Consider the following 20,449-nt stretch of genomic DNA (forward strand, 5'->3'; position numbering starts at 1 on the left):
CTTGCTGAGACTGAGCCCCACGCTCTCTCTTAAGCACCCCCAGTCACAGCCAACAAAAGCCTAACTTTGTGTGTGTGTGTGACAGAGACATAGTATAGATGAGCTGCCCTCTTTCACAGTACGTTACACTTTGTGAAAGAAACATTAATGCGGGGGAAAAGGAAATTGGGGGAAAATGGTAGCTGAAATCACATCATACACACATGAAAGGAAAAAAATCGTGTAGAAAAGGAAAACGCCTTTTTGGAAAACAACTTGGCTAACTTGAGCCAGCTTGGTAAATTCCTTAGCAACCAGCCCTGCTTTGAGGTCAAGTCCAGTTGGAAACCAATAGAGGTACTTTGGGGTTTTTAAAGGGGCACTGTGTAATATTTGACCACTCGATGTTGCTAAATTGTGTTTTTAATAGCAGACAACTGCAAAGGAGGTTGCCTTGGATGCCATTTTGTTTTTTTGGTTATTATTGTGCACTGTTTTTTTTGTTGTTTTGACTATTATGCACTGCCTACATCATTGTCACTATCGGTGGGTCATGTTGCTGTTCTATGATTTCCAAACCTTTTAAAGCAGATCTAAGAGATTCAATAAAAAGAAAGGGCTCAGCGGAGGGCTTTTAGAACCGATTGGAATTTCTGTCTAATGTTTTGGCTTTATCCTGTGTTCCTTGCAAGTTCTAAATCCATTGCTGTTTTCTCAAACCACACCATTTTTTCTTCCTTTTTTTGCCCAGCCTTTCACACATTTATTTGTTTTTGTTTATTTGGTACCCTTAGCAGCAAAATTCAATTTTCTGGGGACGTGTGGTCATGGGTGGGGTGGTTGTTTTCCAATCTTCACTAGTGATTAGGTGACCAACCTCCTAAATACCAACCCCTAATTCGGAGCGTCAATCAGGGAGGTAATGGGTACCAATTTTGTAAGTCTTAGGTATGACTCAGCCAAAGCTCAAACCTGTGACCCTCCCAGTCTTGGGGTAAGAGCCAAATCCCAAGGCCACCAAGCTGGTCACAATGCGAACAATCAGCTACCTCGAGGTGAGGTTCATGTTTTGTTAAATAAATAATGATTTTCTGTCCAAGGAGTATAAAAAAAATGGACGTATAGATAGTTCAGGTTGCGAGTATTTTTTACATTACACTCACCTGTGCACGCTCGTTTTGGCGCCAGCTGCTGCTGGTGACCTTATTGGTTCCCTATCCTAAGCTCAGTCATTTCACTTGCCTATTGTCAGTCCATCAGCGAACCTCTGTTTTCACAAGGCAAGCATTTTTGACTCTGACTCTCGTCTGTCCCGTTTTGTCACCCATTTTTTCACTCGTCCGTTCCTGTTTTCGCCGTTTGTCTCCTGCTACGACCCGTTTTGGACCCCGACCACGTTTTTGATCTCCCGTCCCAGCTAACGACCTGCTTTTCCGTCAAACTACGCTACGATATCCCGCTCCGGAAGATCCACTTCTGCATTCGGACCACGCTCCGATTCCATGAGCGACTTGCTTCCCGCGTCCGGTGAGCACCGGATCGCTGGCGCTGCCTTTCCTCTATATTTCAATAAACTTGAGTAACGTTACGCATCTGGGCCCTACTTCGAGTTTGGTTGAGACACCTACGGTGTTTGCACGTTCTCCCCGTGCATGCATTGTTTTCCTACAGACACTCTGGATTTCTCTCACATTTCCAAAAACATACTGTATATAGCAGGTTGATTGATGGGTCCAAATTGTCCCTAGGTGTAAATGACCCTAGTGAGAATGAGCGATGCAGAAAATGGATGGATGCTCTATCATTCTTTTGAAAAGCTCACATTCAAGTAGAGTTGCAAATATAAAAATATAATCACATCATAAACAGAAATTTGACATTAGTTTAGAGACTGTTTATAAATGTACTGGACGTGGGCCATACATTTAGTTTAATCATTGTGCATCATTTGAACCCAATTTTTGTTTTTTTGTTTTTTAGAATTAAACATTCCTACTGCAAGTCAATTGCCTTCAAAGTATTATTTTTTTCATTTGAAGTGATCTTGCAATTGCTGCACCAACAAAGAGAGATCTCATAAAGCTGCAGCAGCTAGATTGAAAGCTCAAAAGCTAGGAACGTGAGAACACACTCGTATTTAGTCGGCCATCAAAGCACGTTCCTCAACGCCCCACTGTTGCCACCCATCTCGTTAACCCCCTCCTGTCATCTTGGGTCACACTCCAAATCAAGGATGACTCTTTGCAGTTGAAAGGGAGACGCACTGAAAGTAAAAGTACCATGAGTGGAACCATTGTCACGTTGTTTGACACCACTTGAAGCTGTCGCCCACGCAGTGCAAAAAGATGGATTTTCAAGCACTGATTTCCTTTTGGGTTTTTTGCCCTTTTTGGTCTAGTAGCTTTCACTTTGACATCAAATCAAGGGCTTTAACATTAACTTCCAGAATTTGCTGATGGGACAATATGGAAGTAAATAAAGAAATTTGAGTTGAAAGTACAGTAAGTGGAGCAAAAAGCAGTATTAGACAGATCAAGCAAAAAAAAAAAAAAAAAATGAAATTCCTAGCAGGGAAGTAAGAGGATTCAGCACGCCACCGGCTTTCACAAGGTGCCAGGACAGATTAACCATTTGTGCTTACCTAGCGCTAATCAACACGGCATAAAATGAGAGAAATGACAGCTCTCTTTGCCGTTCTTGCTTGTTCGTGCCTATTTCCTGACTATTTGATCCATGTAATATCAAAGAGTCAGGAGTTTTGGACTGTAGTTAATTTCTCTCTGCCTCCCCGATGAGGAGCATTTTTTGTTATTTCCCTTTACTCCCAATTAATCTATCATCTCGGCTCACGTGTGCGCATTATAATTCTTTTTACCGAACATCACAGGCAGCTTGCAAATGAGGCTAACTTTCGCCAGGTAAATAGACTACATAACACAATAGAAACAAATCTGAATTACCTGACTAATAAAAACATGTTATAAAATAAGGACAATATTATCTCATCTCATCTCATTAGCTGCACCGCTTATCCTCAGTAGGGTCGCGGGGGTGCTGGAGCCCATCCCAGCAATCATTAGGCAGTGGGCAGGGGACTCCCTGAACTGGTTGCCAGCCAATCGCAGGGCACACAAGGACAGGCAACTCGCTCGCTCATTCACACCTAGGGACAATGTGGACCGGCCAATTCACCTGAAATGCATGTCTTTGGAATGTGGGAAGAAACCAGAGTGCCCGCAGGAAACCCACACAAGCACGGGGAGAACATACAAACTCTGCACAGGAAGGCCGGTAGCTGGATTTGAACCCACACAGGAGGTTCCCAAGACCTTAGAACTGTGCCGCACACGCGTCAACCAATGCGCCGCCGTGCTGCCCCAGGACAATATTGTTTTGTATTATTTTCTAAAATATTATGATCATGTTTTTGAGTTGTTGTATGTGTTCCCCTGTCATTACGTTGTCAGTTCCTATGCAGGTTCTATAAAGCTCAACTATTAGATTCCTTATTTGTGACGCTTATTTTGTCGCATACGCCTTTATTCTCTCGAGTGTGTAAATAAACAACTTTTTTGGTCTTTTGAGTTTTTTCTCCAAAGCAAACGGAATCCTTCACGATTTCACTCTTCACAGAAGAAATGTGTAATTTAAATTCCTAAAAAATATTAATTATTTGTATTTTAAATAACAGTTTGACATGTTGATACTGTCTCAATGAAGACGACAAAACAGAGTGGGGTATCAATTATGTTATAAGAAATTAACAGTGATCCAAAACACTCAGCTCCTAAAAAAAAAAAGAAAAATAAAGAGAACAAACATGATTTTCTATGTAAAAAGATATGGTGGGTTGTCGTCAAACCTTGAGTTTTATAACAGTGCACTAGATTGTCAAAGGGTGGCAATTGGAATCTGTTTTTAGTTATTCATTTACCACTACAGAATGTTTGACGTCTAGAAGTGTCAATAGCATTGAAAGTGAAAAATAAAAAAATGACGGTTGAAATAAAAAAACATGTTCTTTGATAAGAACCAATACATAGTTTAATTTCACCTGGGGATCCCAGCCTTAGAATTATCTATGTGTGTCCAAAGATTTTCAGCGACCATTAATGATACTAAATATGACACTGTCTCCTAAAAATGTGTTAAACTAATTTCCTGTTCTGCCTATTACATTGACTCATTAACGACCAGCACAATAAAAATGAATCACATGCAACAATGGCAGCAAATGGCAAAATAGTAACAGACAAGTTTTTTTTCATCAAATATACTTTATAACTTTTGTAAAATTCTAAACAACGGTATGGATATTTAGGTATTTTTAAAGTTACATTCTGTAATGTCTGAATTGTCTAATGCTAATGGATACCAGTGCCAAATAGCACTGTTTAGCAGAAAGATGCCAGAAAAACCGACTACTTGGTATGGATTCCGCTATGAAAAAGAAATACGATATACATTTCATGACCTATGAATATTTATAAAAACATTGGTTTGATCAGTGTCAGAAACTCATGACAAAAAGTTACTGGACACCAGGGCAGACAACTCTGAAAAGTTGCCTGCCCAGCCATAAAGTTGCCCGCCCCATTTTTCACAACTTGAAACACAATAAGACGACTAATCACAAAAAAAATAAGGATTGATAATCAGAATAACTGAACAACACTTTAAAATTAAGTTTATTGTAAATCTACTTTTAACATTCATGTATATGACATTGCTGCTTTCCATCTGCCATCAGTATGTACCTGTATTTACTCATCTTCATTCATGCAATGTTTGCGTTGAGTCGTCTGCTGCATCCACCTAAACTCCGCTTTCCACGATGCTTTTAATGTACATTTATGTTTCGTAGCGTCATACATTTTGTTCGCTTCTTTTAAATTTTTCTACTGGGGCTGAGGTTTTTGCTTGATTCCTAACCACTTTTTTCTTGGGTTCTCTGTGCGTCTACTTTGGAAATCGAAATGCAAATGCACGACCTTATAACGCTCGGGAAAGTCCAGAAGCACTAAGTCTTTAGATACAGGCTTCTCATTGGCTGCCGAGTAAGCAAATTGCAAAACGACCCGAAATTGAAATTCCGAAATGTCCAACCCAAACAAAGATTTCGAAATCAGAATAAAGCAAACGTTTGATTAAAAAAATAGAATAAAATAAATAAATAAATAAATAAATAAAAATCTTGAAAAAGTTGTCGGCCACCCGGGCGGAGACGTTTTGTAAATTGTACGCCCGACTTAAAAGATGCACTGGTTTGATGTTTTTTTAATGGTATTTATTTATTTTATTTTTTTTTACTGAATACTATTACATGAACTAATCTATAAACGTGCGTTTTTTCCAAATATTCTCTGGACGAGAAATGTGTACTTATTTTACATAACAGCTACATGGAGCTGATATGATTGCCTGCCTTCTTGCTGCCACGAGTAACCCCAAAAACGGAAAAAAATGAGAAAAAAAAGGGTGTTGTTTGGTCACTTTGATTCTTTGTAGTTTGTAATGTTCTTTGTGCTTTGTAGCTCTTGTTTTCCGTTGCACTACACATTATAGCGACATTACTGGTCAAATACAACACAGTGTCCCTTTAAAATAGGAATAAACAATTTTATAAGGATCATTTTTGTAAAATTCGAAAACAACCATATCGATAGTTAGACGGGTCATCATTTTCCAAAGAAGAAAAGGGTTCTTGGGTTAAAAGAAAGACAAAAATAATAGGATTTATTTCCGTATGTGTGCTTCAGAAGAGAAAGTTCTGCCACATCTGTACTAAAACTTTCACTTGCACAAAGTGCGGGCTAGAAATTTTGCTTTTAAAATTGCTATTTGATGACTCACTCGAGGACCTTAAGACGTTAATTTCCTTGACTCCAGCGCCACCCAGTAGGTGTGCACATTGTTTATCGTTCCCAGCCATTAAAGGGACGGTAGAGTGTAACAAAGAGACCTCTGGGATTGAGTAGGAGAAAAATTAAAGTCAGTCCACACAAAAGCTCTGGAGGATTCTTGTCATATCGTTGCGAAGGAGGAATGACAACCTGAACAGGGAAGAAGACTCACATTTGCTGTCCTCACTTAGCACCTGCACACATGACAGAGAACATCAAAATGGAATCTCTTTGCCAAAGTATGCAGGACTGTTTTCTTCTTGGTTTTCGTTTTTTGTGCAGTGCCTCAGATGCGCGTGGGCAGACTGAGTGGGAGCAGTGGGAGGCTGAAGATGCCCCGCTCATTTCTAATAACAGGAGAATGCTTCGGCAAGCCAGGCAGATATATCAGTATTTAATTTGAATAGCCGTATGTAATAAAAGACGGGTTGGTTATTTATGAGCCTGGCGACACTCCGTAGCTTTGTGAGTATACAATACCGGTACAGTTTCATAACCTCTTATCTTTAGTGCAATTGTAGAACTTTGAAGACCAACCAAGAATGTGCAATGGTGCCTTGGCATACAGTAATTTGTTAAGGACACAAGTGTCAGGACCAGAACGGAAACAGGACCCAATTGCGTTATGTTTCTCACAAGTTTTATTAAAGGAAAGAGGAAGGGCTGCGTCCACAATCCGGTGATTGCTGGACGCGGGAAGCAGCTCGGTCTGAACGTGGAAGTGGATCTTCCGTAGCGAGCGATGGCGGTGTCAAGGATGGAAAAACAGGTTGATAGCCGGGACAGGAAAACAAAAACGTGGTCGGGGTTAGAAACGGGTCGTAATCCGGGACGGGAGAGCAAACAAGGTCAGGATCAAAAACAGGTCGTAAGTCGGGATGGGAGAGCAGATGTGGTCAAGATCAAAACGGGTCGTAGCCGGAGACAGACAGGAGCAAAAACGAACAGGTGGGAGTCAGGGTCGAAAAAGGCTTGCCTAGTATACACTGAGGTTCGCAGACGGACTGACAACAGGGGACAGATAGGAGTGGGTTTAAAAAGGGACAGGGAGCCAATCAGACTCCGAGGCAGTTGGCGCCAAAGGAGCGGGCACAGGTGATTCACATCAGTAATCATGACAACAAGCTGTTTCTCTGCCATTTTTTTAATTTACGAAAAAGCATTCGGGATGTGATTACTTTATTCTTCTTTTTGTTGCTGCGAACAAAACTCAAAAATATATCAATCAACTTTTTTTAAATTGAGTGAAACATTTTTGAAAACAGCTTCAAAGCTTTTAATACTACTCACATTTGGTTGATTGTCAAATATTAGTAGATGATAAAGCAAAATTATCACGTCACGAAAACAAATCACTATCTCAATATAGCCACGATTCGTCCCAAAATAGTGTTTGCTGCTAATTAGCACATAACTGACAACTTTCTATTAATGTTTCATTCAAAGAAAAGTTGGGCATTTCTTTGGACTTTCTGAGCAAGGTTTTAACGTAAACTTTTATGCAAAATCAGTAGCAAAAGCAGCTAGTTGCCACGTCCGCAAAAGCAAACCTTGTATTAATAGATAACATGTATGATAGTAGAATTAACTGTAAAATTAGTCAGGATTGACTGCTTAAGTGATGCTAACAGCTAAGGTGATGCTAGCTGCCTAATGTGATGCTTTTTGTTAATGCAGCTAGCAGCTGCGTTAGCCAAAATATGTGGTAAATCTTGTCCATTGACTGCCAAACAAGAATTGAATAGGCCAAAAAAGATATCTTAACTCTATTTATATCTTTGAGACGATACTATTGTTTAAGTCATTTATGATTTAATATACTCACATTGCCAAATTCAACTCTTAAAAAAAGAAAATGTTTTAGCATTTTTATGTTAAAGCAATGATAACAAAAATCAGTGGAAAGTGAGAACAACGTATTCATCATTTCTAAATGGTTAATACTATTTTAGCCCTAATTCAAGAGGTTTCTACAACCAATCACAGAGCATCTACTGTCTGAAGTAGAGCTATAATTGGTTATAACCTGAAGCCTGAGTGTTCTTCACTCAACAACGTTCATAAAATGGGCGCCCACCAGATGAATTAAACAACAGTGACTTTTGTTTTTTCAGAAAATGTAGTTTCTAGGCTAGAAGAAGACCAAACAATATATATATTTTTTTTTTTTCAAGTTGACTTCCACTTTAGAGTCAATAATGAAGCAGCCTGCATAATGACTGACTGAAACAAAATTCAACAAAACAAAACAAAAACACAGCGTCTCCTCCTTTTAAGGGATATTCTTTAATCATTTAGCAAATCAACACAAGTATTGTTGCGATATAATCAAGTCAGAAAACAAAGCACAAACCACCAACAATTTTAGCCACATAGTTCTAGTACCAATGCTTATATAGTAAGACAGTTCCCAAATAAATAAGCCTTGATCTCCCAGGAATTTCAGTTTTACATTCACAGATCATCTCTAAAACGAGCACACCCAAGTTACACAAGTACCACGAGTACATGCAGCGAGTTGCCAATTCTGGATCAACAACATCTGTACTGACTGAGAAGGACTACTACGGGAGTGTGCTAAATTATTTCCTTACCTTTCCCTTCAAAATAAAATAATCTTACATGATTCATTTCTACTGCTAAATATATTTTAAAAAGGGGGATTAAAACAAAACACTCCTGTGGTTAAATAGGTGCGTTCCACAACCAAGTTCACCATTTTGCGCCAGCCGACTTTACTTGCTTGCTACGGTGCTTTTCCCCAGTTTCTCTTGCTCTTCATCCGATGCCAGGGCACGGGGGGTTACTGCTCTGGCACAGTTCTGTAATCGCTCTTCACTGCCCCCGATCCTCCCGCCTCTAAAAACAGAAACGGGCCAGAGGAGGTTAAGTATCTCAGAATACTGACAGTGCAATCGCTGCGATTGGTTGAAGGGCTCCAGTGGATGTTTGGGAAAAAACATGAGAGTGGAGGTTATGAAGCAGAAAAAATATTTGCATTGAAATCTGGAGACAAATGAATGGTAGTTTGCTCTTTACAAATAAATGTGACTGATTCTTTGGTGGAGGTGTTTGACAACCATCTGCTGTAGACGCGCTCAGGTGCATTTGGCGCCTATAACAGGGCTCACCAATTTTTTAAATACCCAGAGCTATTATTTTGACAGGACATTTTGAATTTTTTGGGTGCCTCATAGTAGTAAAAAAACTTAATTCAATAAATAAACAATACCAGTAAAAATTTACATTTAAAATTCAAAATAAAAAGCAGATAAGTGCAAAATTACCCATCCAAAGAAAAAATATGACATTGAATAAAAGCGGGAAGCAAGGTGGTTAGGGCGTGTGCGGCACAGTTCTGAGGTCATGGGTTCAAATCCAGCTACCAACTTTCCTGTGCGGAGTTTGCATGTTCTCCCCATGCTTGCGTGGATTTCCTCCGGGCACTCCGGTTTGCTCCCACATTCCAAAAACATGCATGTCAGGTTAATTGGCCGGTCGAAATTGTCCCTAGGTGTGAATGAGCGAGTGAGTTGTCCGTCTCTGTGTGCCCTGCGACTGGCTGGCAACCTGTTCAGGGTGTCCCCTGCCCACTGCCCGAAGATGGTTGGGATGGGCTCCAGCACCCCCGCGACCCTACTGAGGATAAACGGTGCAGATATTGGATGGATGGATGAATAAAAGCGCCAATTCATATACAATTTAACTCTTTCATAGGAAGCAGTTTTAGTAACCTCTAAAGGTCTCTCATTATATGGACGATGGGCAACGAATGACCCCCTGGCCACAGTTTGGACACTAACTCTACAGAAAACAATAACATAAAAGGATTGGAGCGCACCTAAAAATGTATGCTTACAATCCTAAATAAAAGCTCTGAATCTTTTAGTCATAGCAGTTTTAGTACCCTTTAAGGTCCACAGTTTGGACACACATATTTTGCAGTAAACAATGCTAGCATATAAGGTTTAGAGCCATAGTAGAGAAGTTAAGAAACTAAATTTGATCTGACTTACACACGAAATAACTCAATAATGAAAATTTTATGTCTATGTTATGTTTTACATAATGCAATTTTAAATCGACTTGTTCACGTTATGCAACAAATTTGCATAATTCATGACCCCAGTGGAACATGGAAACCCATCACTGCACATGTATAAGTTATTATAAATAATATAATCAGTTCTAGATTATTACTGTGTAAAACTGTATTTATCGTTTATTTTGATTGCATTTTATTATGCATTGACTCTGTGTATCCAGTTTTTTGGGGGGTGTTTTTGACACTCAGGCAACGGGAAACGCGTGACCTTAGAAAAGCGAAACTTGTCGTGAAAAAGGGTTACACACCGAGGGAAATGTTCAGCAGGCTTTAGATTCAGTCTGACAGGTTCATTAATTTTGGTTGGCCCACTATAGCATGTACTACGCCTGATAGACCTTCAGCTATAAATATATGTGGTAAAGGCGGTTGAGTTAGATGAAGCCCCACTGATGATATTTTGTTGTCAACCTTGCTGTCAGAAACTTGATCAAGACTGTGGGCATTGTCCCTACGTTTCCAGTTAAGTTGTAGGTCCAATATTTGATTCAACAGATTCACTAAAGTTATTGGTGCAAGTAGGATTTTTGTTCTATATTCTCCAATATTCCATACCTGCTTCTACTTCAAAAAACGTAAAAATACCTTAAAAAAAAAAAAAAAAAAATCCATAATATTTTACAGTAAACAGTATGTAGATCATAAATAATTGAGGTTGTGCTGCTCTTTATGATGGATGCATTTTGTGCTATGATGGACCCAAATGCAGTAAAAGCCTAAAGCAGGTGTGCTTAACAAAATATGGTATTCATTAACAAAAACAAACTAGGTCAAGTGAAGTCAAGTCATTTCATTTGTATAGCCCTTAATCACAAAGAGTCTCAAAGGGCTGCACAGGTTATTGCACAGACTATTATTTCAGACTATTATTACACCATCCCCTGATCTGGACCAACATGAGGGCAAGGAAAAACTCAAAAACCTCAACATGGGGAAATCTTTAAGAAAAAACTTGAAATGGTAGCAGCAGATAGGACGGACGTAGCATGGAATGGCATGACAGTCCTTTGATGCAGGAAAAAAGGGGGACAGTTGATGGAGAGTTCCTGATGGGTCTTTTGGTGGATGGGTCATTTTGTCGTTTTCATTTCCAACTCCATGCAAGGTTAGTCTGTTTGTTTCTTTGTTACTTTACTCCTTGCATTTTTCCAGATCAGGACCTTTTTAAGGTCATCATCTAAATTGTTCCCACCATAAATAAGGAATTAATGTAATGTAAAATCCTTTGGAAGAGGGGACACTATTACAAAGGGGGGTAGAGAAAAAGTCTCCCGAAGTCTAGAATCAAGTCACTTCAGCTGGTACAAAATGCCGCAGCGAGGCTTTTAACTAGGACAAAACAGTACGATCACATAAGACCGATTTTGGCTAACCTGCTTTGGCTCCCAGTTAGCCATAGATGTGATTTCAAGGTTCTCTTAGTATTGTACAAAATCATACATGGACTTGCTCCCTCTTATCTTTCAGATCTGATTTGCCCCTACGTCCCGGTCCGAAGCCTACGATCTGAGAGTGCCGGTCTTCTGGTGATCCCAAGAGCAAAGAAGTTTTCTGCTGGTTCGAGAGCGTTCTCCATCGGTGCTGTGGAATGCTCTTCCCCCTGAGATCCGATCTGCAACCTCAGTGGAAATGTTTAAATCTAAACTTAAAACTCACTTCTACTCCATAGCATATGAATAACCTACTCTTCTCGTCAGCTGAAAAATAGTCTGTGTAATATAGTGTAATAATCTGTGAAGCCCTTTGAGACTCTTCGTGATTTAGGGCTATACAAATAAAAATGACTTGACTTGACTTGACTAGAAGGAAAGAGTGAGAGAAATAGAAAGGAGAAGGAGAAAGAGAGAAATCAGGAAATAGAGAAAAAACAGAGAGAAAATTAAGAAATAAAAACAGAAAAAAATAAATAGAAAAATAAAATAATAAAGAGACTCTTTGTGATTAAGGGCTATACAAACAAAAATGACTTGACTTGACTTGACTAAAGGGAGAGAAAATGTGTGATCCCTTCTCAAGGTTTCTTCGTTCCCCCATGTAGGTTTTAGATCAGGGGATGGTGTCATAATAGTCTGTAGTTTGCAATCATCTGTGGTCTGTGAAGCTCTATGAGACTCCTTGTGATTAAGGGCTATACAATAAACATGACTTGACTGGACTAGATCCAGGTTTGGCTTTTGATTCTGATTTGGACTTTATCAGGCTTGGTTTTGTTCGGACATATTGTTGTTTTGTGAACCCATGTTTGTTTTGTCACTTTGTACCTCCTGTTTTTGAGAACCCCTGTTTCCAGTTGCTGTCTCCCCCACATGGGTCCATTACCCTCTCAAAACGTAACATGTTTGCCACTAGGGGGCAGTAGAGCATGGTCATGCAGCTATAAAACGATCATCTCAGGTGCAGTAATATTAACATTATTGCCATTGTTACATAATAATGAATCCTTACTAGGGATGGACATATAAAATTGGACTGACATTTACTGGAAAGATATTGGCAAAAAAATAACATCACAGTATAAAAAAGTCCGATATTTGGTCACTTAAATCCACACTATAACGGTGTTGTTCTAAAAGTGTTTCTACCAAGATACTAAAATGCAGCATCATATATTTCAATATATATAAATTGTATTTTTTATTTAATGTTTCAATTAAAAAATAGGCTCAAAATGTAATGTAGGTGAATTAGAAAAATAATAGAGATGTTTTTTCTCGTTAGAGACTGTAGTTTACAAAGTATACACTATATATCGGTAATTGGTATCAGTAGGAAGAAAAATATTATCAAACCTCCCTCTTGCAAAATTACTGGAGTTTATTTGCACATGTGTTATTTGTTAGAATTAGGCTAAGCTTACTTTTTGGGATGTCTGTAGTTATAACTAAACTTTTCTTATTTTTTACGTAACACTAAATGGGAGAGTCATGTGGCTACTATTATTACCTCAAGGCAGAAACTTAGCAGTGTAAGAAATATGACTTTTATTCTTTTAAATATGATCTGTATGTTTCTAGTATTATAATTACAAAATAGTATTCCTTTGATTTTTTAGGACAATTTGCATGGCAAAAAACCCACAATTGTAACTATCCATATATCGTGAATTCCACAGTTTCCCCAACCTTATATTTGGGAAGTCCATGCGATCTGGCAAACTATTTGAAATACATGCACAGCTTTATTACGTGTTTATCCAGGAGTGCCTCGCTGTAAGCAATTTTCAAGCCACTGTTATCAATGACAATAACGACAAAATTAATTCTAATTCTAAATGTAAACAGACCGTATACAGCAATAGAGCACACTATTAAAGCTAGAGCAAACAAGAACTGTATTTCATTGATTTTGGTGTGTCAACTGAATTAAACCATCCTTGAATTAATGTAAAACATTAAATACAGAAACAACAATTTGTGTGATGATGTCGTTTGCGGAATACAAGGGAATACTGTATTTGTATTATGAGCACTTGCTGGTGCATGTTACTTTTTCTAAAATTGTTTCCTGGTTACATCTTCTCACCGGTTATATGTAAATCACAAAACTAGGTTGCCCGCTGCTTTGCATATGTTTGCTCACCAATCCCACCAAAATATAAGTTCCACATTTCTGCATGCATTACCTGATCCTCTGACTGTCTGCTGGTTCTCTTATTTCAATTATCCGAACAGCGGCCGTATCATCTCTCTAGCGATTGAACAACACGTCAAGAAGCAGGTTTCATTTATCAGCGTGTTGAAAGTGAGGATGTAATTCAGTGCTGCTCAAGGCGCCTATGGGGTAATTAAATGAGTCACTCGCTCGTGCATTGTGTTAATCACATAACATAAAGCAGAGGGTGGGCTATAATTGGTGTCATTATTTATCTATGGCTTCCAAATAGTGCAGCGATGCACGGCGTAACAAGAAACGGGTACACTGACATTGTAAAGTATTAAGTTAGATCGTGCCGACGAACCTCCTCGCCTTCTGTTTTGTCCTCGGGCTTCATCTTCTTACGGGTCATGTGACCACGGAAGCCGGCCTGGATTTTGGCGGCCGCCCTGTTGGCCTCCGGGTCATCCAGCGGGATGTCCATGATGTCCTCCTCCGCCTGGGGTCGACTGCGTTCCTCCTGCTGGAAGGACCAACCGTGATAAAATATTAGAAGCAAAATGTGTTTTTCATAGTAAGACACGATTGCTGAGTAAGGCTCCAGTGATGAGTTGACATTGTTCACAAAAATCGCTAATAGAAATAGTTTACAATAAATTCAATTGTTGACTATTGATCACCAGACAACTTTTACCAAAAGAGTGAGGCATCCAACATGATATCATCTTAGAGTCGCTCATGCATAATAAAGTATCTGTCTCAAGGGGTAACCACAGAAATGACAGCATCAACATTAAGTACGTGTTTCAAAACTTTTAAAGTTTGGGTGTATTATAGCCGGGAAAGGGCGGACACAAAGACTTCAGGCAAAGTTTGCAAAGCAGACCTTGTCTATCATCGCAATATATCGGTGATGCAGAAACATTTAGAGAGCAGAATAGCTGGTTAAACAGCCAGGCTCGCCTCGGTAACATCCATTCATCCATCCATTATCTGCACCGCTTATCCTCAGTAGGGTCGCGGGGGTGCTGGAGCCCATCCCAGCTATCTTCGGGCAGTGGGCAGGGACACCCTGAACTGGTTGCCAGCCAGTCGCAGGGCACACAGGGACAGACAATTCGCTCGCTCATTCACACCTAGGGACAATTTGGACCGGCCTATTAGCCTGACATGCATGTTTTTGGAATGTGGGAGGAAAGTGGAGTGCCCGGAGGAAACCCACGCAAGCACAAGGAGAAGATGCAAACTCCACACAGGAGGTTCGATCTCATGACCTCAGAACTGTGTCACACACAAGCTAACCACTGCGTTGCCATGCTGTCCCGCCTCGGTAACATTCAAGTAATATTCAAGACAATATGGGTTTGATGACATGACATGTACATTTTATACAAGTATATTTCACTATAAAATACATTTTTTTGTGATTATTAAGTTTTTCCACATAAAAAAATTAACTTTACAAGAAATAATGAATACTTTTTCAATTATTTGACTAATCGTTTTAAAAATTGACTATTTAAATAGTTGTTAGTTGCAGCCCTAGAGCTTAGTGCTCATACCAGGGAGTTCAGTAACATAGCAGTAACATAACAGTAATACAGCGTTGTGTTTTTCCTTTGTGTAACGGAAGATTGCCTATTTCAAGTGCAATGCAATACAAATTTTTCAGCTTATGTTAAAACCTTACCAAACATAAAGTACTGCTTGCTTTTCAAGTTGGATGTCTTTGTTCGTGGTAAAAGTGTCAGGCTTTTTGTTGGGTGCTTTTTTTTTTAAGAATATATCCTGCTTTTGAAAGATTTGCTGTGAATGGAGTGAATTTGTGCAAAGGGTTAAAGGAATCTGACAACCATTAAGACCACCAAATAGGTGCGGGCAACAACCACCTTCCTGCCGGAGAGAAACATTCAAATTAAATTGGGAAGCTGAGGACAAAGGATGCAAATTTACTTGCAAGATTAAACCAGCTGAAGGCACCAATACTAGTTGATAATGATTACATGGAGTCTCGGTTTATGATGTAAACCTAGACACACTAACTTTTTTTACTGATTAGTGCAAAGGGCTACCAATTTGATAAACATTTCTAAAACAACACCTTATGTTATTGCTATGTTGTTACTATGTTATTACTAGACTATTATAGTTAGAAATTAAAGGCACAGTATATAATATTTAATGCCTTCTCATGGTACAAAAAACTTTCATTCAGGAAAATAAACACACCAACATTGATTCGAATACCAAGCAAAAATACATGAGTATCATGCCATTGTTAATTTTCGCAAAAAATCATGGGTCAAGTAATTTGCATTTCTTTTACTTCGTGGAATCCGTGTCTAGAAAATGCCGCCATGTTTGTCTGCGATCTTGCTGCTACGGGTAACGAAAGTGACTAAAACTTGCTATGTGTTTGGCTTGTGCTTCCCGATACACGGGCCTCACTGACACTCTTACCTTATTTTTGCTAGTAGAGGTAGTTTATTTTGTTTTGGAGGAAAATATCATACAACTTTATGATATTCTTTTCTGTTACATGAACACATTACTTCGGACAATGTAATCTAGTACCTTTTAACTTCGTGTGACAATCGTTTGGGTGTGTGAGAGAGTGTAATACATGTGGTGATATGGACTGCGTTCTAGATTTTTGATATGCTTACACTCTGTATGCATTAAAGAATGACATACTTGCATGTTGACTCAGAAATAGTGTTTACTCTGAATACATAGGAATATTATGACAATAGATATTTACTCTTTGGAATTAGATCCTAGGGAAACTGGAAACTGCGTAAAAGTTTATATGTCCAACACAGCACCTTGGAATAACTCGTGGGTTCCCTGATCAGCTGGTCTTGTGTTCAATCAGTGTCATTTCCATGGTGAGTCTTCCAGAAGGTAATTGTATGAAAATTTAGCAAACAAACCTAAGCCTTTAACAAGGAGAAAAACAAAATATTCAATAACCATATATAAACGCAATAAAATAAAGTTTTAACACTTTCAACCAAAATGTCACTTTGCTTACAAATTTGACAACGTTGTAAACTTGGTGTTTAAATTTGGAGATCATTAAAAACCAAATTGTTCAATATGATGTCAAATTGTTTTTAAAATCTGCTTTTCTCATGTATTGGTAGCCCAAAACACCATTTGAGTGGCAGCTTACAATTGTCTTTTTCTTAAAAGATTCAAACTGGTCCAAACATATTCATATTTCCCGCCAAAAAAGTTTAAATATTTTTAAAACAACAACTTTAAAGTTATTAAAAGAAAGAATGCTTCTAATATAAAAAAAAATAATTTAAGATGGCAGATAATACCAAAATGTACTTGCGAAAAAAAGAAGAAACAGTTACTACGCAAAATTACGTTATTCATCTGCCAGAAGAATGTTTTTTTTTTTTTTTGCTGCGATCAAATTAGTGAGTGAGCTATGTGTAGTTTATCGACCTTCAACTAAAAAAAATGGGATGTAAAGGGATTCTGTCTGTACAGTTTGGAACAGGGGTATCCAACGTGGTAGCCTCCTAAGAACACCGGAGTAGCCATGTTCTGAAATTAACTCACCAGTGAGGAGTCATTGTAATTTTTACATCCATCTTTTTTTAAACAGACTTTTTGCAATGATGAAAGCCACCAGTTTTCTCCTTACAATGTTAAGAGCATTTAGTTTACCCCTTTTTGTAAATTTCTGATTTCCGAAAAAGGAGGCCACAGAAGAATCAAATAATTATGCTTTATATGTTGTTCCCACCAAAAATCCATTGAGCAAGGGTCACAAACCCTTTTAAAGCTAAGAGCTACAGTACTTTTTTGTTACTAATTAGTGTAAAGGGCTACCAGTTTGATATGCATTTCTAAAATGGCAATTGTCATTAGTACTTCGTTACAATTTTATTAAGTTATTACAAGGTTTTAATTATAGGGAGTAGGGTTAAAATAGGCTCTGTCAACCGCTATAACATATGCCCCCTGATTGATTTATATGATATATATACTGTATGTGTATGATAGAGGCTGAAATTGAAATTAAAGATACTGATCATGGGCAGCACGGCGACGCAGTGGTTAGCACATGTGGGGCACAATTCAAGTCATGGGAACCTCCTGCGTGGGTTCAAATCCAGCTCCAGACTTCCTGTGCGGAGTTTGTATGTTCTCCCCGTGCTTGCGTGGGTTTCCTCCGGGCACTCCGGTTTCCTCCCACATTCCAAAAACATTGGCCGGTCCAAATTGTCCCTAGGTGTGAATGAGCGAGTGAGTTGTCTGTCCCCGTGTGCCCTGCGATTGGCTGGCAACCAGTTCAGGGTGTCCCCTGCCCACTGCCCAATGATTGCTGGGATGGGCTCCGGCACCCCCGCGACCCTACTGAGGATAAGCGGTGCAGCTGATGAGATGAGATGAAATGAGATACTGATACTGTCAATGATTTGTAATGCGTTAGAAATCAAATTTCCCTGAAAACCGCAATAATCAAGCACTGGAGCTATTTTCAGAACCGGTCGGCAGGCTACTCAGCTCATAGATAGATATCCCATACGATGCTAATAGAGCATGCCCATACGCAGGGAGCTTCATTGATATACATTCATCCGTACAGATTTTCAAAATTGAAAAGGTGTCAAACAGGGATGTCAAACTCAAGATTGTCTCTGTGGCCTGATCCAGACCTGTTCCGTTCCTGTTCTGTGCTGTATCAGTTAAAATGTTATGTTTTATTAGTCAGCCTACATTAGTACATTTGATTATCATGAAATTACAAGGGATCCTTTCTAAACACAGCGCATTTATTCGCCAACAATTGTGAAATACATGTTTTTGTTTGGAGTTTAATGTGTTAAATCATTTAACGGCTCTGATCCGGCCTCCGGGCTGTATGTTTGACACGCCTGGTGTAAAGCAAAGCTGTAATTCAATTTTTTTGTCGACAAAACTTTTTGAAATTGAAATATTGTCAAAAACGGTTCTACTTAAAAACTCAGCGTGTACAATTTGACCACTAGATAACACTATATTGTGGAATGCAAACAAATACTGATGCTAAAAGCTGCAAGTTGCCAGACAGACATGGCGGCAACCTTAGGTAGGGATACCACTATGTAAAATAAATACAAATTTCTTGACCTTTTAAAAAAATAAAAATAAATAAATAACATTGCTATAGTAGTTCAAGTATTTTGCCCATTTTTTTCGTTTTTGTACCACTTGGAACTAGTATGACAAACTGTCTCTTTAAGCGGCCAACTTAACTTTCATTATTAAAGCATTTTTAAAAAGAAAATTACAGCAGTTACATTTTCATGTGATTTTCTCTAAAGTGGAATATTGTTGTCGACTCCTGCATAGGAAAAAAAGAATGACCCTTAAAAAGGACACCTGAACCCATCTCCTTCAGTCAGCATCCTGAGTCCCAAGGGAGACGTGATGGGCTGAGTAGAAATTCTGAAAAGTGACATGCAAGCAAATTCTGTGGAACTCAGCATTGCCATGGGAATCAAATTGACATTTCCACAAGGTACGGCCAACAAAATGAGCCCACCATCATTGCGCCGCATGGTGTCTCCGGAGTAACACCCTCCGGTGTAGGTGGGCGACCGCCCACCTGTGCAGCCAGTGCTTATTAGCCTCTGTCTCTGACTGTTCTCGCTCAGGGAAAAAAGAAACCACTGAGAGGGATTTTGTCAATTTTCAAAAAGCTATGATTAAAATCTCAGGCAGTCTACTTATGATGAAAATCGCACAGTTAGGTCAGGTCTTTGATGCCATCAAGGAGTTCAAAGCAAGGCTATTAAGCCCGTCAGCAAACTAATTAGTGCAGAAACCAAAAAGTTAGTGCGGAAATATTACTTACATTGTGGCAGTCCATGTTTAAACTCTCAGAGATTATCTCGGTCCCTGGGTGGCCCTGTTGGGTTCTATAAGTTGCCTTCTGTTTATATACAGATGCCTGACTGGCTCTAACTAAGAATCATAGCGTGCTTAGTAACAAACGCTCACGCTCAGAGGAAAAGAGAGAGACACACACTTGGAGGGAGGGAGCATGGACTGAGAGGGAGGGGGAAGGTGGACCTCCTACAAACATCTCAGCATGTATTCTGTCTTTCTCTTTTCAACCTCATTTGGGTTACTGTCTTATTGTGTTCAGCTTTTGCAAAGTCTGTTGGGTATGTTTAACTGCAGGGAACAGTGGGAATAAAATCATAATTTGTGTTATTGGACCAATCGGAATAATGCGTTTCCAAGATTAGTGAACTCTGCGTTTGGATGTAACTAAGCACGGATGATGTCATTGCGTAAATAAACATAGATTCTGCCTCTACCTTTTGACATTAAATAAAAATGCTTTATTCATGTCACACATCACAATCAATTAATTACGATACCTGTCAACCTGTACGATTTTGCCGTACAAAGCACGTTTGTTATGCATTTTAAGACATGTACGTGACGTGACGTGTGTATATATATATATATATATATATATATATATATATATATATATATATATATATATATATATATATATAAAACCTTCACACACAATCCACAAACCACACAATCCTTTATTGGGGAATCGAGGAAGTCAGGCAAGGGGAAAAAAAACAAAAGTGATCCAGAGCTCGCTGGGCAGGAGGAGCAGGAAGCCCTCGTGAACGAAGCGTGGTCGGAGTTTGGAAGCAAGTTGGGCAGTCAGGACGGGAGAACGTAGTGTGGTTGGAGATCGGAAGCAAGTCGGGCAACCGGGACGGGAGAACGGAGCGTGGTCAGAGATCGGAAGCAAGTCGGGCAGCCGGGACGAGAGAACAGAGCGTGGTCGAAGATAGGAGGTAAGTCGGGCAGCCGGGACGGGAGATGGAGC

General features: G+C 39.2%; 1 protein-coding gene across 1 annotated transcript; it reads right to left on the minus strand.

The window, feature by feature from the left end:
- Positions 1 to 8,149: 8,149 nt before the first annotated feature.
- LOC148357907 (neurogranin-like) lies at positions 8,150 to 19,618 on the minus strand. The gene is made up of 3 exons (XM_088345539.1): positions 19,442 to 19,618; positions 13,946 to 14,101; positions 8,150 to 8,741 (listed from the first exon to the last, which is right to left on the minus strand). The coding sequence occupies exons 1-3, from the start codon at positions 19,454 to 19,456 to the stop codon at positions 8,718 to 8,720; spliced, it is 195 nt and encodes a 64-aa protein (XP_088201665.1). The 5' UTR covers positions 19,457 to 19,618; the 3' UTR covers positions 8,150 to 8,717.
- Positions 19,619 to 20,449: the final 831 nt, after the last annotated feature.

Source organism: Urocampus carinirostris, chromosome 10, assembly GCF_059441175.1.
Source record: "Urocampus carinirostris isolate Australia breed hairy pipefish chromosome 10, RoL_Ucar_1.0, whole genome shotgun sequence".
NCBI lineage: Eukaryota > Metazoa > Chordata > Actinopteri > Syngnathiformes > Syngnathidae > Urocampus > Urocampus carinirostris.